The 22,832-nt window shown below is 43.9% G+C and overlaps 6 protein-coding genes across 6 annotated transcripts; 2 read left to right on the plus strand and 4 right to left on the minus strand.

Moving 5' to 3' along the window:
- The first annotated feature begins 704 nt into the window (after positions 1 to 704).
- LOC131286235 (ubiquitin-protein ligase E3C) lies at positions 705 to 5,117 on the plus strand. The gene is made up of 9 exons (XM_058315164.1): positions 705 to 1,034; positions 1,112 to 1,249; positions 1,317 to 1,926; positions 1,989 to 2,456; positions 2,850 to 3,623; positions 3,688 to 3,832; positions 3,905 to 4,126; positions 4,218 to 4,308; positions 4,396 to 5,117. Exons 1-9 carry the CDS (start codon positions 705 to 707, stop codon positions 4,948 to 4,950), a joined length of 3,333 nt encoding a protein of 1,110 aa, XP_058171147.1. The 3' UTR covers positions 4,951 to 5,117.
- A 126-nt stretch (positions 5,118 to 5,243) lies between these two features.
- LOC131288668 (DNA-directed RNA polymerases I, II, and III subunit RPABC4) lies at positions 5,244 to 5,629 on the minus strand. Its single transcript, XM_058317827.1, has 3 exons — positions 5,569 to 5,629; positions 5,412 to 5,504; positions 5,244 to 5,340 (listed from the first exon to the last, which is right to left on the minus strand). Exons 1-3 carry the CDS (start codon positions 5,627 to 5,629, stop codon positions 5,318 to 5,320), a joined length of 177 nt encoding a protein of 58 aa, XP_058173810.1. The 3' UTR covers positions 5,244 to 5,317.
- A 4,978-nt stretch (positions 5,630 to 10,607) lies between these two features.
- LOC131287175 (leucine-rich repeat-containing protein 47-like) lies at positions 10,608 to 12,550 on the minus strand. The gene is made up of 3 exons (XM_058316200.1): positions 11,978 to 12,550; positions 11,772 to 11,907; positions 10,608 to 11,698 (listed from the first exon to the last, which is right to left on the minus strand). The coding sequence occupies exons 1-3, from the start codon at positions 12,455 to 12,457 to the stop codon at positions 10,644 to 10,646; spliced, it is 1,671 nt and encodes a 556-aa protein (XP_058172183.1). The 5' UTR covers positions 12,458 to 12,550; the 3' UTR covers positions 10,608 to 10,643.
- A 396-nt stretch (positions 12,551 to 12,946) lies between these two features.
- Positions 12,947 to 15,238, plus strand: LOC131286648 (large subunit GTPase 1 homolog). The gene is made up of 3 exons (XM_058315632.1): positions 12,947 to 13,167; positions 13,243 to 14,739; positions 14,812 to 15,238. The coding sequence occupies exons 1-3, from the start codon at positions 13,075 to 13,077 to the stop codon at positions 15,049 to 15,051; spliced, it is 1,830 nt and encodes a 609-aa protein (XP_058171615.1). The 5' UTR covers positions 12,947 to 13,074; the 3' UTR covers positions 15,052 to 15,238.
- A 58-nt stretch (positions 15,239 to 15,296) lies between these two features.
- Positions 15,297 to 16,994, minus strand: LOC131287372 (RNA polymerase II subunit A C-terminal domain phosphatase SSU72). The gene is made up of 4 exons (XM_058316414.1): positions 16,676 to 16,994; positions 16,428 to 16,557; positions 16,237 to 16,365; positions 15,297 to 15,750 (listed from the first exon to the last, which is right to left on the minus strand). The coding sequence occupies exons 1-4, from the start codon at positions 16,906 to 16,908 to the stop codon at positions 15,649 to 15,651; spliced, it is 594 nt and encodes a 197-aa protein (XP_058172397.1). The 5' UTR covers positions 16,909 to 16,994; the 3' UTR covers positions 15,297 to 15,648.
- Positions 16,995 to 18,391: 1,397 nt separating this feature from the next.
- LOC131285343 (odorant receptor 49b-like) lies at positions 18,392 to 19,899 on the minus strand. The gene is made up of 6 exons (XM_058314197.1): positions 19,590 to 19,899; positions 19,079 to 19,532; positions 18,901 to 19,003; positions 18,722 to 18,820; positions 18,509 to 18,664; positions 18,392 to 18,442 (listed from the first exon to the last, which is right to left on the minus strand). The coding sequence occupies exons 1-6, from the start codon at positions 19,897 to 19,899 to the stop codon at positions 18,392 to 18,394; spliced, it is 1,173 nt and encodes a 390-aa protein (XP_058170180.1).
- Between the last annotated feature and the right edge of the window lie 2,933 nt (positions 19,900 to 22,832).

Here is a 22,832-nt window from a genome sequence, read left to right on the forward strand (position 1 = left end):
AAAAAATAAATTCTATTAAAAATACTCCAATTTTTATCAAGAAGAGTGTTTCTCGTTGTAATCTGGAAGTAAATCTTTCTTGGATTTTTAAATTACTTTTGTCACCAGGTGTCGCTCGCATCATCGTGTCATCAGCAGAGAATGACAGTCCAAAATGATGAAGGCAAAAAAACGAACAAATAAAAGTTGTTATTTGTGTCTTCAGTTTAGCGAGCTAACAAAGTTGGATCAGTTTCTTCCGGCTCGACGGAAAGAAGCAGCGATCGACAATTGTGCTCATAAACCTATTAGACGGTAGCTCAACACTCAAACGTTTGTTAGTGTACCAAAACGTATCAAACGGTGAAGTGCTTTTGGCTACCCCTTTGGACTTTAGGCACACGGCAGGACGGGGAATGTCTAGTGAATGGTTGTGAAAATTTCATCTAGCTCTATGTCCTGCAATTGCGACTTGTAACGATTCTAACCCGATAGCCTGTCGACTTCAAAGTAGATACAAGCATCCCCAGTGGATTACTCATCAATGTACTAATCACAGTCTTCATTCGTTGGATACCATCGTCAGAAGGAAAAAGCGTAACACTGTGCTCCCCACAACAATCGTGCACTTCACTTTTTTGTCCTTCTGTTGTGAAATTGACGAATCTGAGCAGAGTGAAGACCATTTCGTAAAATAATTTTTCGGCGCTATCTGAGACACAAACATGTTCAACTTCGATGGAGAGTTCCGTAGACGGCCTCAGCAAAATCTCGGTGGTGCCTCGCAGAAAACAGACCGTCTGACCGTCATACGAAAGGCGCAACAAGAACGGCAAAAACGCGAGGAGGCACGTCGTCAGCAGAACGGTGCGATCGTGATTCAATCCGCCGTTCGTAGTTTCATACAACGGCAGCAAACGAAGCACCGGGAGCGTGGCAAATTCGACGAGTATCGTAAAGCGAACGGCATACGGAATGGTCACGATTTGGAGTATCTCACGAAACGGATCCTATTTTTCTACCAACAACAAACAGGGCAGGATGGAGATCGACTGGTAAGCGGCACGAACGATCAGAGCAAACATAGAAAAAACAATTTTCTTATGGCGCCTTGCTGTCACTTTCTTTCTAGATATTTCTTTGTCAATATATGATCAAAAACCCTGGAGAAACATTTAAGCATGTGGCATCGGAAGTTATCTGGACATATCGTATCAAGCGCTTACTTGGACTGTGCCTTGGACAAATTCTTGTTCCAGATCATTCACCGGTAGAGACTCGGAAATAGCAAAGAATTTCAAAGGGAAACTTATGCACTTTTTAACATTCCTTTCCAGACAATACCGATGCGCATGCTGGAAATCTATTCATCCAACACGTACATCAGCAAACATCTCCCGCCGGGCGTAACGCCGAACCAACAGCATCAAGCCATCCAGCAATACCTTACCACCGTCTATGGGCACCTGATCGAGCATCGCTACTTTCACGTCGTGAGGCAGCTGATCGAAGAGAAGGTACCGTCGATCGATACCGATACCACCACCATGCCACACCCGATAGCGGACGCACTGTTCGATATGCTGCTCCGACCACTGAAACTGGTCCAACCCGACCCACTGGACGCGCTCAGCCGCCAGATTCTGCAATCGTTCACCTTCAACGTCCTTTCATCGACACTGTCCGATCAGATGAAACACTTTATCCTGTCGACGCTCGGGGAGCGGGAAGATTTCCCCTACTGGACGCTCGTACGGTGCATCGCGGACGAGTATCAGGCACAACTCGACCGTCGAAGTGCGATCCTGATCGATCTCACCGATGATTTGACGCGAAAGAGTGGAACACCGAAGAAGGCACGACGCAACCAATCCAAGGACGAACGTCTACGATTGACCAGTTCGCTGTTATATGCGTTTCTTAAGCTAGATGAAAGACACACGGCCGGTAAGTGTTGGGGTGACATAAAAGCGCCGTACGGGTTTACGAAATAATTGTTTATTTTGCAGACAAAACAAATAGCAAGGTACAGTTCGGTGCGTACCTCAAAGTGATCGCCTCAATGATGGACAACATAAATAAACTACCTCGGAAGACGATCCGCTCGTCGATCAACCGACCGCTCGGGGACTCGAGTGATTCGGAGTCGGATTCGGAGGACGTACCGGCGCTCAGTCCCACCGAGGGTTGCCTGCTGCAGGATATCATCGGCATGCTGAACGAGAGCCGGCGGGTCGCGTACATTGTGCGCACCATCGACACCGTGCTGGACGAGCCGGTGGCCGTGCAGAACCTGTGCCAGATCTGCCACCAGCTCATGACGTACAACCGGATGGCGGTGTACGAGTACAAGCTGCTGTACATGCTCGCCTCCAAACCGGTGATCATCCGGAGCCTCTGGTACACGCTGATGGCGCACTCAGATGGCCAAATGTTTACCACGCCCATTGTGCTGCTCTCCAAAGGGCTCAACATTTGTAAGTAAATCATAAGAAGCACGTCGTAAGGAATATTTCAATCAGTAGTATATAAACCCGCTTCCATCATGCTCAAAACAACATAATATACTTTTCACCGATTATCTGGGAGCAAAGGATGGCAAATTTTCTCCATTGTCATCTGGAAAGTAATCCCAGAGACAGTAAATTGATTAAACAAACTATTTGTTCCTTAAATTATTGTTCTAACAATCGAGCCACAAAACAAGGATTCAGCTAATCGGGAATGTAATGTTTATGTTAAGATGCACCAAGAATCTCTGGATTGATGGAAGTGTTTTGATTGTCTACTAATAAGAAGCTGGAAAAGGAAGCGAGGATATGAAAAAGGGAATTCATTCATTTTAATCGTTTTTTATTTTCCTCCTATAGCTAAAGAAGACTCCGATCGTACCATTCCGGTGCTGGCCTCTTTTTGTGCGCTGTTTGGCCGGCTAATTGCATCGTTGCACGACGGTGAATTTGTTCAGGAGAACGTCCTTCCCGGCACGGTCAGTAGCATCATGCCTTTCAGCATAGCGGAACTGATCCCACTCAGCACCACGCTGAAGGAAATCTCGCTCGGTCTGGTTGAGCTAGCGTTCCCCGAGACGCGCTCGTTTCTGCACGAAAACTATCGCACGATGATATCATCGCTCACGACCGGCACCGGCACGGATCGAAGCAACAGCGGACGGTCCCGATACGAACCGAACCGCCAGATTTGGCCCCACCTGCTCAAGGTGTGCGTTTCGCTGTTGCGCCAGATTCATACGCGCGATCTGCGCCGGTGCTTCTGCCCGGAGGGTCACTGGACGGCACAGAATCTGAACCTTCCGCTCGATAAGCCCACCGATCTGCACCTTTCCCGGGGCTCCCGGCGTAATCCGCGGCCCTTCCAACCGATCCGGGATTTTACCCGCGAGGATGTCGAGGATGGGCCACCGCTCTCCACCAAGCAGATACGCTCGATCACGATCCTCCGCGAGATACCGTTCGTGGTGCCGTTCAATACGCGCGTCGGTGTGTTCCAGGGATTGGTGGCGGCCGACAAGCTGCGAACGCAGGGCGACCTGCAAGGATTCCTGCAGGGTCCCTCGACACAGATGACCGTGCGAAGATCCCATCTGTACGAGGATGCCTTCGATAAGCTTAGTCCGACAAACGGTGAGAGCGTTAAGCGTTTGAAGTTAGTTTTGTCATCCCCTTAATTCGCCCGCTTTATTTCCAGAGCCCGACATTCGTCCCAAGTTTCGCATCGAAATGGTCAACTCGGTCGGTTTGCGTGAAGCCGGCATCGATGGCGGTGGTGTATTTCGCGAATTTCTCTCCGAGCTTATCAAGCTGGCGTTCGATCCTCATCGGGGATTTTTCATGTAAGCTTGAGTAACTCCATTCATATAACGTATTTTTCAAATCCTTTTTTCTCTATCACACTTTTCCCTTAGGATAACGAAAGATAATATGCTCTATCCGAATCCGAGCGTGGGAAAAATTGTGGAAGACTTCCAGCGTCACTATTATTTCATCGGTCGTATTTTGGGCAAAGCGCTGTACGAAAACCTGCTGGTTGAGTTGCCGTTGGCCGAGTTTTTCCTTTCCAAGCTGGCCGGCAAACACTCGGACGTGGATGTTCACCAGCTAGCGTCGCTAGATCCTATATTGTATAGGTAAAGTTGTGTCTGGATCGTTTATCCTTTCCACACTTCTTATGAAAGTGAACTGAATTAACAAATTTTTTGTTCACTTTGATTGTCACAGAAATTTAATGTCATTGAAGGCGTACGAAGGGGATGTTGCAGATTTAGGATTAGATTTCACTATCGTCTGTGATGCTTTAGGAGAGACTCGGGTAAATGATACATCTTTATTTTAAAAAAAGTACAATTTATACAAGAGTTTGGTAAATCAAACCCCTTCCACTGTCCGTTCGTTGCAGGTTGAGGAACTGAAACCGAACGGTGCTAACATCATCGTCAACACGTCCAACCGCATCGAGTACATCCAGCTGATGGCAGATTTCAAACTGAACCAGCAAATCCGGGCCCAGTGTGCCGCCTTCCGCCAGGGTCTGGCCAATGTGCTCCCGATCGAGTGGCTTTATATGTTCAGCAACAAAGAGCTGCAGGTGCTCATCTCCGGCGCCGAAATCCCGGTGGACGTGCACGACCTGCGCAAACACACCCGGTACGGTGGGGACTTTTCGCTCGAGCACCACACGATCCAGCTGTTCTGGAAGGTGGTGGAACAGTTCGACGACATCCAGCGTCGGCTGCTGCTCAAGTTTGTCACCAGCTGTTCGAGGCCACCGCTGCTCGGGTTCAAGGATCTCGATCCGCCGTTCTTCATACAGAATGCTGGCGACACGGACCGTCTTCCATCGGCTAGCACGTGTATGAACCTGCTGAAGTTACCGGCGTTCGAAGAGGAGGACATTTTGCGCGAAAAGCTCCTGTACGCCATACAGAGTGGGGCTGGTTTTGAATTGAGTTAAAACGGTGCCGGAAAGCAAGCAGTGCTTCAACATGTGGACATTGCTGCGATGTTACGAATGGGAAGTTCGATGGTAAACGTGCTTAACAATGTGAAAGCAAACCCTCAAGCAACATAAAACTGCGAAAATTACGGTCTATTCTTTCCCTCTTTTGATGTGAATATAATAAAATCTGTACCAAATAAGTCTTGCAACATTTTCTTTTCTTTTCATGCATTCTTTGTTGTAGGTTACGAGTGTAAACATACTAAATAGAACTAATTAGATGCAATGTATATTTCTTTTGTTTTTTTACATTCCTTATCGATTGTAATTTCTTAAGATGTAACGCCGAGCATTGCCGATCGTGAGCTGCGGAATCGTCCGTCTATCTGGCGTCAAACACGATCACTGGAATGCAAAGCAATTTAGAGTTAAGAATAGTACATCTTCATATGAGCCCCGGCCCGAGGAGAACTTACGTCGCTTGGTTCGCTTCTTGTACATAATACGGTATCCGCACTCGCGGCAACGTATCGCATCTTTAGGGCGCATTTCATTTTCATGGTGGCATTCTGAAGACAGCGAAGATTTTTTTAATGAATGTATACCGCCGGAAACCGGCACCAAATCACTTACCTCCACACACGTATATCATTGGCGTCTTAAGGACCGTATCCTTTGAGCTTGGTTCGGACATTTTCACAATACTAACAGGACTACAGATCCTTTTGAAGAAGTGGAAAAGTAAAATAAAGCGTTCTTTTCGTGTTTTGCGCTGAACTCGCATGTGTTCCAAAACAAAGCGACATGCCTTTTTGTCAAAATTAGCTGTCAGTGAAGTGCAGGGTTGATCATCTATCTTGAGGTGGCGCAGCATGTTTACTTGCTTACAAATACCTATATTGAATAACAAATAATGCTTGTATTTATATAAAAAAGCTATAAATTTTTACTAAATAACTAAAAATTCCAGGAGTTACTTTTCCTCTGAGTTAAACTTTGCTCAAAATTTCAGTCGGTTCCACATGAATCTACCTTCGCTTGTGCTATGTGCCTTGTGATCAACACTGTCAACATGCGATTGAGGATTTTTCAAAATAAATGTTTTAGCCGTTTGGCACGACGCACATACTTTCTGCAACGTTGATACCGGTTGTGTTGATGAAGAATGGACCAAACTGATTTGGTAGTTGGGACGAAAATACTGTTAGGAGTGGAGGATTGCGTTCGAGTTGGCGACGTTACGTTCGTTGATACGAAACGTACTTTCGTCCGTTTGAACAACATACGAGATGTAAACACTAACTCGGAACGTGGTGAGGAATTTTACTACGCTCCCGAAATACAATCAATTCGAATCGTGGACAGTGTAATCGATCGTGCACTGACGAAGATAAAAAACTATGTGTTCATCAACCAGAAAGATGTCTTATACCACGAAGCTGTAAAATACATACGACTGCAGCCGGAGTTCGGAATACATATGGAATGTATTGAGTTCGGACGGCACACGGAATTTCCGTCCCTCCTTTCCATTGTTACGTTTCGCTGCATTTTCATTTTCGATATTCTTTGGTTAAAAATACCTAAAGATCTTGGAGAGCTTTTGAGCAGCGATCGTTACAGACGTGTAGTTCATGATGGACGTATGATCAAAGATGTACTGCTCCATCGCTACGCTATAACGCTGGGAAAGTGCTACGATACTCTGGTCGCCCACATTGCCACCAGGAAAGCGGCCGAGCAGAAGGTTAATCACGATGTGGCTAGCATGGACATTTCCGTTCAAGATTGCGTAAAGAAATATTTTAATCTTCCTGAAAGGTTCTATCGTGAGAATGTAAGTATTTCGCTTCCTTCGAAGTAAAAAGAGAGCAAACGTATAGTTTGCTTGGATTTGGGATTTTCGTTATTGGGTTTCTTTGGGCTTTCTCACACAGGTCGTCTTCACTGTACGAGTACTAAATGAAGAAGCCAAACTGGAAGCTGCAAAAAATGTTGCGTTTCTGATCGATCTGCAGAACCACTTCTTGAGCAAAATCCTGTTGGTCGATGTTTTCAAGCGTTGCTCGGTTTGATTGGTCGTAATCCATGAAGTATTTTTAAAACATGTAAGATATATTTAAGAGAATGTATGTAAGGTTTAAAGGGTGTAGCTTCTTTATTCTATAAACCTCTTCCTTTAAACTCTGACTTAAAACTCACTCTACTATTGCTCGTTACTCCTTTTTATATCCTACTGTTTAATCTTTCCATGTCTACTCGATTGCTTTACTACTGTTTAATCTTTCCATGTCTACTCGATTGCCCTAACTCACACGGCCTTTCCTGACATATCTTCCGTCCCGGAAGACCTATACTTTCCCTATTCCATTAACATTAATCATTATCCTACCCGCACGGCCTTTCCTGACTTATCTCTTCCGACCCGGAAGACTTGCATTTGCTTCCTTGCTTTGCTCTCTACACCATTTACTTTCTCAACTTCTAATCGATTGTAAGATTTTTACCTACAGTGATCTGGATTCTTTGAATCACTCCTCTATCTCCTAGTTTGTACTTAGTCGGTGGAGGCCACGGCTCCTTTTGTCCTGCCGGTGCATCCTTTTCACTCGTGTTCTTGTGACTACTCGCAATTTCCGAAACAATATCCTCCTCGGAACCATATTCGTTCGACTCCTTCTCACTATCATAGCCCTCATCATCTTCGTCTTCTTCCTCCTCATCCTCATCATCTTCAGCATTCTCCAAGCTCCTTGGTGTAACTATTACTTCCCGTCCTCCAATGTTTGTCTTAAATACTTCGTTATCCTGCTCAGTACGGCGCTTTCGGAGAACTTCCATCTGCGCAGCGTACTTCATGTTGCGTTTTGATTCTTTCTCGAGGAAATCCATCTCAATTAGCTGAGCTCTCGTTATGTTGCAGGCTCCCTTCAACAAATTAAAATTTTTGGTAACACCGACCAATTGTTGTTCACGATCATCGCTTGCTTCTTTCGCTTTCGCCAACTTATCAAAAGCTTCGTGCAATTCTCTCTCCAGTCGTCCATTCTCTGACGATAGTACTCGTACGCGATCATTCAACTGACACTGCTTCTGCTGACTGTCCTTCAACTTTTCTTCCAAAAACTGTATTTTCGCTACACACTCGATCAGCTTCGTTTTCTCCGCCAGCCGATCCTTTTCCGAGCTTGTCAATAGATCACGCTCCTTCTTCAATTTATGTTCCAATCCGGTCAGATCCGATCGTAGGTCCTCTATCTGCTTATCTCGATTTGCAATGATTTCACCCTGTTGTTTCATCTTAAACTCGAATTGTTCCTTCTCGTTCTCGTCTATAACGATGTTGAAGATATGTTCTTTAATGTCGAGCTTCTTTTCTCGCGGGGTCATCTTAATTCCTTCGGACGATATTTTTGCTTCAAACAAGCTTAAACATGATCGACCAAGAATAGCTTCGCACAACATACAATCATTAGACACAACGTAGAATTGTATGTCTTCGTAGTCTACTCCGTCTATATAGATATTTGTTATAAACGTTCCGATGGAGTTTACTTTGTTACCTCCAAATCCTCTGAAGTTTGTAGTAGTATACTTTAGTGCTGGTTTTCCAATTTTGCAGTGTGATTCCATAGAAAGGATGTTGTAAAAACTTCCACTATCGAAAATGGTATTCAATTTTACATCCTTTATCTTCATCGAAATCCACGTATCATTCATTGCCTCGATTGTTTGAACTTCATTATTTTGACACTGATTTACCTGGTGTTCAAGTTCACCACTGTTAAAACACTTGGAGCTTTCCTCAACACGTCTTGTACAATAGTTTGCTAAATGTCCGAGCGTTCCACAGTTGAAGCAACGACGTATTCTCTCATCATTCTTCACAATCCGCTTATCAATTGACTTTCTCAAATCTTGGTCAAACTGCTTACTCTGTTCTATTGGCCTATGTTGTACTCTTTCTGTTTTCTTCTGTGTTGCACGTTCCATCAAGAGAAGCTTCTTCTTCAATTCTTGAACCGTTTGAGCCTCATAAAGAATAGCTCGTACATGTGGGTCAGTAGTGACACCATCCGCGATGTATTCGCACAAGCTGGTCTCATCCAAGCTAATTGTTCTCGCCAACTGTTGCATAGCATACACAAATTCCAATACTCCTTCGTTACTCTTAATCCGCCGAGATTCTAGTTCTCTATGTACGTCCCGCGGTCGCACCACCACGCCAAATTCGCTTAACAATTCTTTTTTTAATTTGGAGAACGTTGTAACTCCCGATAATGTTCTTAGAAAACTTCGTGCTGTTCCCACGAGTTTTTTTCGGCACATGATAAACAGTTGTTGGTTGTTCCATCCTGCCATACGGCCGACATCTTCTAAATCATTCAACCAAATCGCGATATTCTGCGTTCGTTCTCCAGCGAACTCTTCGACGCTATCTTCACTATCACGTATGGAGAATGAGTTAACGTACGTTGTATGATGCACGATATTTTCATCCTCCATGTCCGGTTCCTCATTTTCATTGACTGATCGATTCGGGTTGCTTCCCACCTCATCCATACCAGCCTCGACTAAGCGGGATGCTAAGTCTTGCTTACTTCCGGTCGTTGCTAGTCTTGCCGCTTGACATTTTCGCACTAATTCGGAACGAGAGTATTCTTCCATCAACCGTAAAGATTCCATATTGACGATTCACACCAGCAGATTCCAGCTCACAGATCGTAACCTTCAGCACACACAGTGCAATCTACAGCGCACACAGCGCAAATCACAGCACACACAGTGCAAACTTACTAAACTCCGACGAAAAACTTCTGTGCACACACTGGACCACTTCTGCTGTATGACCTCCGTCTATATCCTGACTGCGGAAGATTCCTTACTCCAATCTCCGAAGACCGTTCAAAAACTACGCGGATGACTTCAGACCCGGTATGCTTCTTACTCTCCTGACCAACTATTCACGGACGACTTCTGACGACTATCTTTCACGAATGTATGAATAATTCTTATTCCAAACCGAAGACTTCTTCTTGGTTGAGCCCGTTAATTTCTATTAAGATCCGATGACCTCTTCTTTGGTTGAGCCCCCATGTAAGGCTTAAAGGGTGTAGCTTCTTTATTCTATAAACCTCTTCCTTTAAACTCTGACTTAAAACTCACTCTACTATTGCTCGTTACTCCTTTTTATATCCTACTGTTTAATCTTTCCATGTCTACTCGATTGCTTTACTACTGTTTAATCTTTCCATGTCTACTCGATTGCCCTAACTCACATGTATTGTTGTACAAAAGGATTTTTGAATCAGACAAGAAATATACTTTTATATATAAATATTATAGTAGTTATATATTTGAATTGATATCGTTTAATTTGTGCTTGGTTATTAAAGATTTTTATTTTTATTTGTAACATTAATTATTACATGATTATTCCGTCAATTTATTCCAGACCGATTCCTATACTTGTTATTAATTGGTTAATTCGAATGTACTCTCGTTTCGTAACATCACAAAATTAGAATCAAAACCCTTAAACGCTCATGAAATAAAATAGAAACTAAAGGATAGGAAAACAAGGAACATCAGTTTTTGGAACTGTAATCTTTTAAAGAAAATTCTTTTAGTTTAAAAAATCGTAACGAGTTGATGATGGATGCATGAGGCAGAAACTTTTAAAGAAAGATAATTATTAACTATTGCTTTTAAACAGCAACCATCTCAACGAGAATTCTACGTGCTTCATCGTTTTCAATGTCCCCCTTGCCCGGAAAGACCGAGTGAAGTTTACCATGAGAATCAAACAACTGCACCTGTTCCACCGTTAGGGTAGCTGACCGATTGTAGCGAACACTGGAATCTTGCTGTATCTCGGACACTTTGGATTTAGATTTTTTCTTCTTCTCGCCCACCTTCGTTGTCGTTTGGCCATTGCCCGCCGAGGTTAGTGATACAACTTCCACGTTCAATAACAACATTTGTTGCAACAGTGCATTCATTATACGTACACAGCTGCCGTGACTCACGCTGCTGGTGACTTCAAGCAGCATGTCCGTCGTGGTGGCTGCTATTTTCGTCTCATCACAGTTGGTCAACGGTGGCAAACTGATCACCTTTTCGTCGTCGCTCAGAAAAGCGAACAGTTCCTTCCCTTGTAGCAACGATACGAACTTGTAGACTCCCGAATAAGTGTTGCGCTTTTTCTCTTTCCGGTATTGGTCAGCTTGATGCTCCAGGTCGGTGAAATACTTTTCCGCCGTAACCTTGCCCTGGGCCGCGCTTCCCAACGCCGTGATTTGTATATCTCCCGGCGGTGCAGCATGGTACCGAACCATACCTTTGATTTTGGTTAAATCATGTGTTGCTATGGTAGCTACCTCCCGGCGCATGCACTCATTGTCGTGCAGGGAGTTTTGCATTTGCAAAAATTTCCTCATCTCGGTTATCGGGTAGTTGCGCACGATACACAGTGTAATGTAGGGACGGGTGGTTCTAGCTTCCTCGGAGAATGACGCCTTCAGTGTCTGTTCCGTATATTTATGTACCATTATTTTCAGCTGCATATCTTCAATCGACTCTGGGTGCAGTGTATCATCCGCCACCTGTTCGTCCAGTTGAGTAGTGTCAGATGGCACTTGACTCTCCTTTGGAGCTTGGTAACCATTTTTCTCCACATAGTCGAGTACCTGCTTACTGCGGCACTGATCGACCAATTTCAGTAAACGTTTATCCTTTAGCGGATTACCTTTTAAGTTGATTTCTGTAAATAAATTCAAACAGAAACAATTGAAAATTGTACACTTTCTCGCGATGTGAGTGAATATCAATTATACCTTTCAGTTTGATGCATTTGGTAAGATATTTCGGGACTTGTTCAATCTTGTTATCGGCCACATTAAGAACTTTCAATATTTGTTGTTGTGTCAACACTTCCGGTAGTGACACGATGCGATTTTTCTCTAAATTCACCTGCACGAAAAGATAAATAATGTGTTGTTATTATAAGTTCCAAAGTATCTATAGTTTATCAACGCCTTACATCCGTTAGGTGATGCACTTGTCCGGTGTAGAACTGAGGCACCTCGGTCAGCTCGTTGCCAGACAAATTACATACACTCAGTTGATCAAGCTTGCTTAGATCCAACGTCTGCAGCTGATTGAAGGATAAATTTAACGTAGTAAGCGAACGCAGAGCGGTTAATTCATCCGGGAGTGTGCATATTTTATTCCCCGAAAGATCCAACACCTTCAGCTCGCTCAGCTGTCCAATCGTGGCCGGAATTTGCGTTATTTTATTGCGAAACAGCAACAAAGATTGCAGATGCCGCAACTCTTTCACCTGTGGCGAAATAGTCTGCAATGATGTATCATTCACATCTAGCAGATTGAGCGCGGTAAGCTTGTAGATTGCTTCATCCAGCCGACCACCGTTGGCGTCGATTCGCTTGGAAACATTTGCACCGGTCAGCTTTATTTCACGCCGATTGTCCGTTTTAGCGGCTTCCACTTCGGGCCACATTATGTAGGGTGTGATCTGAGCTCAACTTGGTAGGTTTATTGTTGCAAATACACTATCCGATCTACACCGCTAAATAAGTAAGTGCTTCGTACCGGCTTCTACACATGCTAATGGCAGCTGTTGATTCCGGAATGTGCTCTGTTCTGTGCAGTGATGCCGTATGTGATAGGTATGCTTTATACTTTGTCGACATTTCAACGCATTATGCAATGTTAGCTAAGTGTCGCTAAAGATAGTTGAAATGCGATAAATTATAACTAAATTAAAAATATTCAAAAATTTCGGTAAAGCTATTTAAGCTTAATTACTTACAAAATGTATTTTTATAAATTAGTTTTTATTGGCAACACTGTACAAAGATAAACATTTTCATCTCAACTGTCAAAACACCCCACATGTGCTACGAAGGATTGTTTACCACCTTATTGCTGTTAGAAGGTGAACGGTTTGGGAAAGAATTTAATTTCTATAAAAGTGCAAACACCGCAGCTCTAATGAGCCTTCATTCTGCGATTTAAGATTCGTCAAAACCCCTTTGAAACACAGTTTATCAAAAGTTTTAAGTTTATGTGATACAGCATCAACGATTCGACCAGCCTCGGGCACCGTAGAAAAACATGGGCAAGAAAAAGGCCAATCAGCTCGGTCGCTCGTTGATTAAGGACCGTTTCGGCCATGGCAATCGTAAAACGGTGGATAACGGAAGTATGGTAAGTGAAATAGTTGGAACTTTGCATTCGCAACGGGTGCGTTTTCATCTAAAGTGTTCATTTCCTTTTCGCTAGCTTCACACGACCGAGGTTCAGGATGGGTACGATTGGGGTCGCTTAAATCTGCAATCCGTGACGGAGGAGTCGTCTTTTCAAGAGTTTCTACGTACGGCCGAGCTGGCTGGCACTGAGTTTCAGGCAGAGAAGCTCAATATTACCTACGTGAACCCAAAGTCCAAGGTAGGTCTGCTGACCACGAATGAGCGTGTGGAAATCGTCAAGAAGCAGGTGGGCAAAAAGGATCTGTTGAAAATACCTCGCCGACCAAAATGGACCAGAGAGACGACGGCCGAAGAGCTTTTGATGGCTGAGAATGCATCCTTTCTCGACTGGCGCCGGGGTCTGGTGGCGCTGCAGGAGCAGGACGGTATGCTGATGACGCCGTACGAGAAGAACCTGGACTTCTGGCGTCAGCTGTGGCGAGTGGTGGAACGGAGCGATATTGTGGTACAAATTGTGGACGCACGCAACCCACTGCTGTTCCGGACGGAGGACTTGGAGAAGTACGTCAAAGAAGTGGATGAAAATAAGATGAACATGATTCTTCTCAACAAGTCCGATTTCCTCACCGAGGACCAGCGGAAACACTGGGCGCACTATTTCGACGAACAGGGCATTCGGATAGCGTTCTACTCGGCCGTACTGGCAGCTGAGGAAGCGAAACGGGAAGCTGAAAAGGCTCAAAGCGACGACGAAGGGCTGGACGAAGAAGAACGACTTGTAAAGGAACGGTTAGACAATCTAAAACTCTCCGTCGACAAGGCCGAAAAAACGCTGGAGAAGCTGGAGGAAAAGATTGAAGATTTTGCCAACGATGAAAAAAAGGAGGGCACCAAAAACAGTTGGAAGTTGCTCACGAACGCTGAACTCATTGCCCTATTTAAAAGTCTCCATCATGCCGAACGCGTTACGAAAGATGTCGTAACGGTTGGGCTGGTCGGGTATCCGAACGTGGGCAAAAGTAGTACCATTAACGCCGTTTTTCTAGAGAAAAAGGTATCCGTTTCCGCTACGCCCGGTAAAACCAAACACTTCCAGACACTGTTCGTCGACAGTGAGCTCATGTTCTGCGACTGTCCCGGGCTGGTGATGCCAAGCTTTTGCACCACCAAAGCGGACATGATCCTGAGCGGCATTCTACCGATCGATCAGATGCGGGACCACGTGCCGCCAGTGAATCTGCTCTGCACGCTTATTCCACGACACGTGCTCGAAGACACTTACGGCATAATTATCACGAAGCCTTTGGAAGGCGAGGATCCTAATCGTCCGCCGTACTCCGAAGAACTGTTGCTAGCGTTTGCGTACAATCGTGGCTTTATGACAGCCAACGGGCAACCGGACCAGTCCCGCGGATCACGCTACGTTCTTAAGGATTATGTCAACGGAAAATTGTTATATTGTCATGCCCCGCCCGGGGTGGAGCAGGAGGAGTTCCATCGTTTCCAGGCTCGACAAAAGGATGAAGTGGACGTCAAACTGCTCCCACCAAGGCAGCAGCGGGCAATTAAGGTAGGTTTTCTCTCCGTAGTTGAATATATTCGTTGAATCGATTTTGATACAATAACAAACCATCGTTTTTAGATGAACATCAAGAAAACAGGCACGGACATCGACGAACAGTTTTTCAAGGAGCGAACGCACGGAGGTCAAGTGAAGGGGCGCAGTGATTTTCCCAACGTCCGGCCAATTGGTGCACAAATTTCAGGTGGACCTGGGGCCTCTGCTGACGGCGTCATCATAGCCGGAAAACCGTGGAAGCATCAGAAACGAGAAAAGCGAGATAAACTTCGTCGAAAGTATGCCTATTTGGATCAGCATTAAACTGTTGTGTGATTATGAAATGGTAATGAAGTTCTAAGGATTTATCCTCGTAAGTGGTCCTTTTCTATAACTTTGGTCAAATAGTTTGCCAAGAACACGTCGTTTCTAACAGACTGCTTATTTCGTGAACGTTCTCTAGAGGCCCATTTTGTCAGTTTGGTGGAGATTACTTACTGTTTTAGATGGTCCTGTAAATTTATCTTCGTTCAATAAAAAAAAATTGGTACACTAAACACATAAAAAAGTTTTGAATATTAAATTGCATATCACTTAGTGGTATTACTTCCTTCTGTTTTCTAATCAATCAACGCTTATAGTTGTGTTTTAACATATTTACTGCCAATAAGTCGATGTAATAAATGACGAAAGCGAAAAGAAAATCCGTTGTGTCGTAAATTAAAACCTTATACGAAACCGGAATTGAATGAAAGGTTAAAAAAGGCTGAATCAAAATTGCATTAAACGTTACATGTTGTATCAAAAGATTCAGGGAAGCTTGTAGTTACTGTTCAACATCGTTATAGTTGTAACCGTTCCAGAAAAATAAAATCATCCCGTAAAGAAAGCAAATACTCGATCAAATCTCTTAGCTATATACTAATAAAAAAGAACACAGTGCAGTACACTTCGTTGGCATTTGTTCTCGAAATCATGAAGCAATTCGTCGATATCGTTGTCCAGGTCTTCACTCTGTGCCATCTGCAATAGAAAAGACAAAAGCAAACCGTAAGCAATTCGACCAAAAGGATATACACAAATAGTTAAATTTTGAACATGCAATTATAAGCAATTAAATTTAAAATCTGACCAAATATCACAAATCTAATCTGACTAACCACGTGACCTAAGCAACATTCCGTGAATTTTGTTATATACAAGAAAAATACATTTGGCGAGGGGCTGAAATTTGTGGGTTTCGAAATTTCTTCTTTTCCAAAAGGAGTGAAGAAAGCGACGATAGAAAAACATAGAGCACAGGGAACGGAAAAATCAAATTCAATCGTGTACCTGCTGTTTGGTTGCGTTTTATTTTCATCATAATCAATATCTTTTCGATTGTTAACGAGCAAATAAGATGCAAAAATATAAATATAACAGATAAAATATATGGTGATATCATGGACGACATCTGACAGGTCCTGTGCGGAGATAAGAAGGCAACAAGTCAAGCAAACAGTAACTTACCATGGTTATCAGATCACAAATGAGGAACGCACCGACGGTTGCCTCTTCGTGGTTATCCTGTATGTCAATGTTTATTACATGCACCGGCAAATTGTAGGTGGGTGTTTTTGATTCCATGTATTCTATGACCTAAAAAGCGAAGCATTGTTATTGACAAATATACTCTATAAATCGCAAAAACAAATATTTACCTGATCGTACACACGCTCTTCGCACGTCACTAGAACGTCGAATCGTTCCGTACATAGCTGAAACTTCTCAGGGCATGATTTGATCCGACGATTTCGGTCCAACATGTGAAGAAGTCCGTTCTGTGTATAGCTGAGCAAATAAATCGTTTAGGAAAATTTCAAGCAAAATAATGTGTAGTAACCAATTTTTAAATAAATTGTTAAAGGAAGATAATTTGCATAGTTGGTAGTAGAAAAAAAAAGCATACTATTGTTTATCTTTGGCTGCCAGATCGTTGTAGATGTCATCGTACGTTGTGCCAAACTCGTAAACATTCGGCTTGTCTGCCGCCGTTCCAGGAAGTTTCACCTTGTCGCCGGTGCCGAACGATCGTACTTTGAAACGCTTTTTGGCCAAAAATCCGTGTGCTTCCATCGAGCGGTTCATGTTCGACGAACAGATAACCGCTATCGAAAGCGGGCTAACATATTGTTGGCTCATTTCGTTCTACGTTCAAGTTTGCCTGCAGAATACGGTTTTGCGTGCAGGGATTTCAGTCTTCCCCGGTTGTCCCGTGTGATGTCAGCTACGATGGAAGCTGTTGCCGTTTCGATAGCTATTTACCTTGAAAAGAAAGTGAAGTGGTGTACTTTAAAAGTTTGTAACCATTGCAATAGTAGCAAAAACTCCAAATGAATCGTACTTGCACAGAATTCCAGTGTTTTCGTGGAGATCATGCTCCGCGATGTATTCGCTCGATGGAAAACAGTTCGCAACGTCAAACACACAAATTGAAACGTCAATCGAATGTCAAAGAAGGGGTCGAGAAGTTTACAGTCAGTCTCGATCCGTTCTACACGGATATTTTCATTTCTGAATAGGGTTAGTGAGCAACTTTTGGCCCATGCATGTAATTTTGGCTCACTAGAAAGGAGATCAGGTATAATCCCAAATGAAGCCCCCCCGTCGCCGCATCGTCGTCATTTTTTCCACATGTGCGCCTGAAAGTATGCAATAGGAGGCACATCAATTCAGTTTGAATATTTGAACAGTTGAATTTCCGTTAGAAGCTGTAATGACTTGAACTAATCGGTTAAACTGAGCAAGATGGAGATCATAAACCAATGAGTTGGACTGAAGAAATGAGTTTGAAACGGCGGCGCGCCCGCAGCGAGCGCAGCGAGCGGACTGCGCTAGGTCTACCGAAAAAGGGAGTTTGTTATAAATTTGTGAAATAAGGGGGGCCCGTGGGCCCCCCTCATACCGCACCCTTAGGTTGATGGCGTAGCCGAATTTTGATACACTCATGTAAGTAATGCATGAGGGAGTTTATGTTGTACATCCTTTCCAGTATAATCATCATCTTTAATTTAACGAGAATTCAATTCAAACGGTTCACACAACGGCATTTGGGGATTTTACCAAAAATGCGAGCTAACCTTTTTTGTATTGTTAATACGGAGCGATTGTAGTGGAGCGATTGGGTACAACATCGAATCGAAATGCATTCGATTGCTTCTTCTTAATTTCTCTTTTGAAGCTAGATGCAGTTATAATTGTATTATTGTATTGTTTAATTGTTTTGTAAAAATGTACTCATTTTGTAATTTTACCATTTACGAACATGTGTTGATGTGTTTCTATATATATTCAAGTTAAAAAACATTTAAATCGCTGTACAACAAGTGTTTTTGTTACCTGTAAAGAATATCATTATACTGAGGGAACTACGAAATAATTGAGCGTATGCTGAAGCTCAAGGAGTGTCTATAAAGTATTATACAAGATGACAAAGGATACCAGCGTGTGTTTAAGTTTAAATTAGCAAAACAGTAAAATATCAGCTATGTAGGTCTACTGCATCCTCCGACCATCTTATCTGGATCAAAAGACATGAAACAGTTATGCCTGTTGTTTGGGCTGTTGTTTAACCGTACGATGCATGATTTATTCATTTAGATACGTAGTGTTGAATATGGTCCATTTAAAATTGGTCCTTAAGAACCACGTAAAATGAGTAGGACATTTTTAACATCTGTAAAAAAGGCAATAAAAAGAGGCATATTTTCAGAGCTAACAGCAATGAACTAAATGTATGTACCTTTCCAAACTGGGCTACATTTACGAAGCGAAATTTTCCAGCCGTGATTCCAAGCGATTTTTGCGAACGTTGCAAGAGAAGCCGCAAATTACGACGCATTGAAATCGAGAATTTGTACCACTCGCAGTCGTATACGGCAAGCGCCACACCAAAACTCTGCAATAGGAAGTTTTTGTAAATTAAATTTCGCGTCCATTGGACGGTCTGTCATACCTCCGTGGTTAGATCCGTTCCAAAGTAACAGTAACCATAAGTTTCAACCGTTATCAGAATGATTTGCACACAAACATTGGCGACGGTTGAACTGAAACCCTGGTAGCAAAAGCAGAGTAGAAAAAATTAGAAATTGTAGAGAAATTTAACAGTTGTAGATTTCTTAATTACAACCTTACCGTTACAGCTATGTAAAGGATAAGACTGCACCAGATCATTGTGCATTGAATGAACTGAACGAAAAACACCCATCGAAATGTAGTCTCGAGCAGTAGAACACAACTAAATAACAAAACGTTCAATATTATCTATCCTCTAGGTTGCGGCCTGCGTATCTTGCGAGACAAGTATACTTACTCGAGTGTCTTTTGATGCATGGCAATGATTTCATTAAGTTCCTTTTCAATCTTCTCTTCTTTCACGTTCGCCAGACACCGTATTCTGAGTGCCACAAGCTTAAGCATGGCCGAACAGTACTTTACGTTGCTGAAAATAGTCAGCAGTTTGGATCCGCCAGTAAAACCGAGTGTGTAAATTGTGGGCCACATAATTGCGGCGTATATAGTATAATGGACGATCGAGGTGCGGCTCTTGAGCCAGTAAAGTTCCTCCTCCAGGTGGAGCACGTGTTCGATCGGTTCGGTACTGTTGGTGGCCGCACGGTAGGCTGAGTATGTCGAATAAATGGGCATAAACCAAAAGAACGTTGCTAGTGATAGGTGACAGCAGCAATAGATTTTCGAGGATCGATCGACACGTTGGTTCACCTCAATTAGGTATGTTCCTAGTTCAGCCTGTAGATCCTTAAAAACTGTTAGATAATTCAGTTATAAAAATCTTTGCATATTTACACATCCATCCAGCTCACCAAGTGTTGCCAAATCTTGCAGTTGATTAACCAACCGTTCGTAGTTATCCCTTTGGAAGGAAAACATAAGCATTCCGAAGAATGCGTTTGACTCGAACATCAGCTCTGCGGTGCCTCGAACTGCAATTTCTAGGTCGGGGTAGCCAAAAAGTATCTTAGGCAGGACCACCATGAAGCAGAAGTACGAAAAGATCAAGTAGAATCGATAACGCTGAGATCGGTCCCCCCATAGACCAGCAATGGTTTGAATGCGCAGCAAAAACGGCATCACAGCCAGTTGGTCCTTTAATTTTGGTAATATTTGCACCATGCTTACCACTTCGCTGATCCAGAGACTATGAAACTCCCCCAGTTTAATGCTAGACTATCGGATCCTACTTGCTACAAACAATTGCATGTCTCTGTGACTCACTGCGTGTATTATTGACCTATCGATTACAGTTGTTTGCCTATTCTAATTACCCGTGCATGCTAATTAGCACAAGGAGCTATCGGTAACCGTTTCATTAGCCTTTGATTTTGAGCGACAAGTAGTTCAATTGAAAGTCTTTGGGATTTGTCGAACTAATCGGTTTTGGAATGATCATTCGTGCCCTCTTATGTGGCGATAGGATCCTATTCTAATTGCGTTCTTCGCTTAAGCTGCTGTACCAAGATTATAATATCAACTGCTACTATTCTGATTTCAACTGAAAAAGTGATAATAAAGATGATCGCGTTATAAAATCAACTGATGCAGTTGGAATACCATGTGCTGCAGTTAGAAATAATGCGGTTGCTGTTATGATACCATCTGAAAATCCTTGTGTATGAGCGCAATTAAAGTAGCCATTGTCGTTTTTAACCCATCTATTGAGGATTTAAATTCCTAAAGGCATATTTAGTGGTTATACTGCACACTTTTCAAACCATCCAGCTGGATTTGATCCTTCAATACGACGAAAGCGGAGTAGGAAAAGTTGACGATTCTTCCAAATTCCTCCAGATTCAGTTGGTAAAACTTGCCTACCGTGATACGGAGAGGCTTTTGGGCTCGTCTCAACATTAGCAATAGGTTCTTTTGCGTATCGATCGGCAGGGTGTACCAACGCCTGGCGTAAAGGGCACGTTCAAGTTGTTCTCCCCTGGCGGCCAGCAGGGTCCCCAAGGCACAGTATAGAAACGTTTCTAGGGTGGTTAGTGAAAACAGTCTGTGAATGGGGTAGGATCCGACGCCTCCTGAAGGCTACATAGGCTCCCCAACCCAACTCCTATTCTGGTATGTCCAAGCCATACAGACCGTGTACATGTAGCCCCGCTTATCCGAGCTTGGGTAAACGGGTACAATCCCACCCCCTTGGGAGGATGGGGATGCATGGCTAAGGCAGAAGGGGGGTGAGCAGTCCGGGTTGCCGGACTGCTTGAACGCCTGGGGGGCAACCAGGCGCAACCAAAGCTGCCACTGGGTCGCAGGGCCAGTCACCCGGCCCCAGTAACAAGGACTACGGAAAGACGAATCAACAATATACGGAACGGATTCAACGGTAACGGACCTATGCAACGCCCCCGGACAACGATTAAAATGGGCTCATGGAACGTACGCACAATGTATAGAACCGGAGCCTTGAAACAATTGGACGATGAACTAGCCAAGCTAAACATGGACCTCGTCGCACTACAAGAGATACGCTGGCTAGGCAGTGGTGTGCAGAATAGGCGTGGCAGTAGCTACGACATCTACTATAGCTGCCACGACCGCCACCACATGCTCGGCACGGGCTTCGCCGTAGGTCAACGTGCGAAGTCCGCAGTCATTGATTTCAAGGCTATAAACGATAGGCTATGCTACCTGCGCATGCGAGGCAAATTTCATAATATAAGCCTCATTAACGTTCATGCCCCTACCGAAGACAAAGATGAAGAGGAGAAGGACCTGTTTTACGGCCGCCTCGCGAAACTCTATGAAAGCTGCCCCAGGTATGACGTCAAAATCATCCTGGGGGATTTCAATGCTAAAGTCGGTAGGGAGTCGATGTACCGCCAGTACATCGGAACCCACAGTCTACACGAGCACAGCAATGAAAACGGTAGTAGATTGGTCCAGTTCGCAGCAGCGAGCAATCTGGTCATCGGAAGTACCAAGTTTGCGCGACGGGACATTCACAAAACCACGTGGGTGTCCCCGGATGGAGCCACTTCCAACCAGATCGACCACGTGTTGATTAACCGCCGCCATCAATCGAGTCTGTTAAACGTCAGAACCTATAGGGGGGCCAACATCGATTCTGATCATTACCTGGTTGGCTTAATGATAAGATGCAGGATCGCCTGCCCACGAGCCAATGTGGGTAGAAGCAACACGCAGACACGATACAACACGGACTCTCTTAAGGACAGTCGAGTCCAACTCTCCTACCAGGGAGCCATAGATGAGTCTCTACTACTGCTACAAGGAGAAACAGATACGAGCGGGAGATGGGATGCTCTAAAAACAACGATCACGAACTGTGCCAAAAACGTTTTAGGAGAACGTCGTGGCAACACCAGATCTGGCTGGTACGACGAAGAGTGTAGACTTGTGAATGAACGCAAAAACTGCGCATACCGAGCAATGCAGCAGAAACAAAGAACACGGGCATGCGCAGAAGAATATCACCGGTTCAGACGAGAAGAGAAGCGAGTTTTCAAGCGAAAGAAGCAATTGTGGGAGGACGCCAAAATGCGAAAACTCGAGGAAACCAGAGTGCGTTACGGACCCACAAGACAGTTTTACCAAGCGATAGCAGGCCACCGAAGCACCTTTACTCCGAAGGTGACCTGCTGTCGCAGCAAGGATGGAGATCTGGTCAGCAACCAGCCAGAGGTCCTCTCGCGGTGGGCTCAGTACTTCGATGAATTACTAAATGATCAGTTTAACGAGCAGCTGGAGGCTCCACCAGCAGATGAAATCATGCTTCAGCCACCTAGCATTGAAGAAACACGAAAGGCTATCCGTCGCCTCAAGAACAACAAGTCGCCTGGCACGGACGGAATAACAGCCGAACTGATCAAAAACGGAGGCGCAAATCTAGAGAACGAAATTCATCGACTGATATCTGAGATATGGGATAGCGAATCGATGCCTTGTGATTGGAATCTTGGTATCATCTACCCCATATACAAAAAGGGAGATAAGTTAGACTGCAGTAACTACAGGGGTATTACGGTGTTGAATACCGCCTACAAAATATTCTCCCTCGTTCTTCAAGAACGACTTGACCCATA

The sequence above is a fragment of the Anopheles ziemanni genome, chromosome 3, assembly GCF_943734765.1.
Source record: "Anopheles ziemanni chromosome 3, idAnoZiCoDA_A2_x.2, whole genome shotgun sequence".
Lineage (NCBI taxonomy): Eukaryota > Metazoa > Arthropoda > Insecta > Diptera > Culicidae > Anopheles > Anopheles ziemanni.

Bases quoted from the DNA above. Each gene is read 5' to 3' on its own strand.
- LOC131286235 (XM_058315164.1), top strand. From the start codon at position 705: ATGTTCAACTTCGATGGAGAGTTCCGTAGACGGCCTCAGCAAAATCTC. The intron at 1,250-1,316 runs GTAGAGACTCGG...ATTCCTTTCCAG, and splicing joins TTGTTCCAGATCATTCACCG to ACAATACCGATGCGCATGCT. The intron at 4,309-4,395 runs GTAAATGATACA...CGTTCGTTGCAG, and splicing joins ATGCTTTAGGAGAGACTCGG to GTTGAGGAACTGAAACCGAA.
- LOC131288668 (XM_058317827.1), bottom strand. From the start codon at position 5,629: ATGTCCGAACCAAGCTCAAAGGATACGGTCCTTAAGACGCCAATGATA. The intron at 5,505-5,568 runs GTAAGTGATTTG...CGCTGTCTTCAG, and splicing joins AATGATATACGTGTGTGGAG to AATGCCACCATGAAAATGAA. The intron at 5,341-5,411 runs GTAAGTTCTCCT...TTTGCATTCCAG, and splicing joins CAAGAAGCGAACCAAGCGAC to TGATCGTGTTTGACGCCAGA.
- LOC131287175 (XM_058316200.1), bottom strand. From the start codon at position 12,457: ATGTGGCCCGAAGTGGAAGCCGCTAAAACGGACAATCGGCGTGAAATA. The intron at 11,908-11,977 runs GTAAGGCGTTGA...CTTTTCGTGCAG, and splicing joins AAGTGCATCACCTAACGGAT to GTGAATTTAGAGAAAAATCG. The intron at 11,699-11,771 runs GTATAATTGATA...ATTTATTTACAG, and splicing joins CAAATGCATCAAACTGAAAG to AAATCAACTTAAAAGGTAAT.
- LOC131286648 (XM_058315632.1), top strand. From the start codon at position 13,075: ATGGGCAAGAAAAAGGCCAATCAGCTCGGTCGCTCGTTGATTAAGGAC. The intron at 13,168-13,242 runs GTAAGTGAAATA...CCTTTTCGCTAG, and splicing joins CGGTGGATAACGGAAGTATG to CTTCACACGACCGAGGTTCA. The intron at 14,740-14,811 runs GTAGGTTTTCTC...CATCGTTTTTAG, and splicing joins GGCAGCAGCGGGCAATTAAG to ATGAACATCAAGAAAACAGG.
- LOC131287372 (XM_058316414.1), bottom strand. From the start codon at position 16,908: ATGAGCCAACAATATGTTAGCCCGCTTTCGATAGCGGTTATCTGTTCG. The intron at 16,558-16,675 runs GTATGCTTTTTT...TTATTTGCTCAG, and splicing joins GCAGCCAAAGATAAACAATA to CTATACACAGAACGGACTTC. The intron at 15,751-16,236 runs GTAAGTTACTGT...TTTCTATTGCAG, and splicing joins TTTGTGATCTGATAACCATG to ATGGCACAGAGTGAAGACCT.
- LOC131285343 (XM_058314197.1), bottom strand. From the start codon at position 19,899: ATGGTGCAAATATTACCAAAATTAAAGGACCAACTGGCTGTGATGCCG. The intron at 19,004-19,078 runs GTAAGTATACTT...TTTGTTATTTAG, and splicing joins ATGCATCAAAAGACACTCGA to TTGTGTTCTACTGCTCGAGA. The intron at 18,821-18,900 runs GTAAGGTTGTAA...TTTTGCTACCAG, and splicing joins TCCTTTACATAGCTGTAACG to GGTTTCAGTTCAACCGTCGC.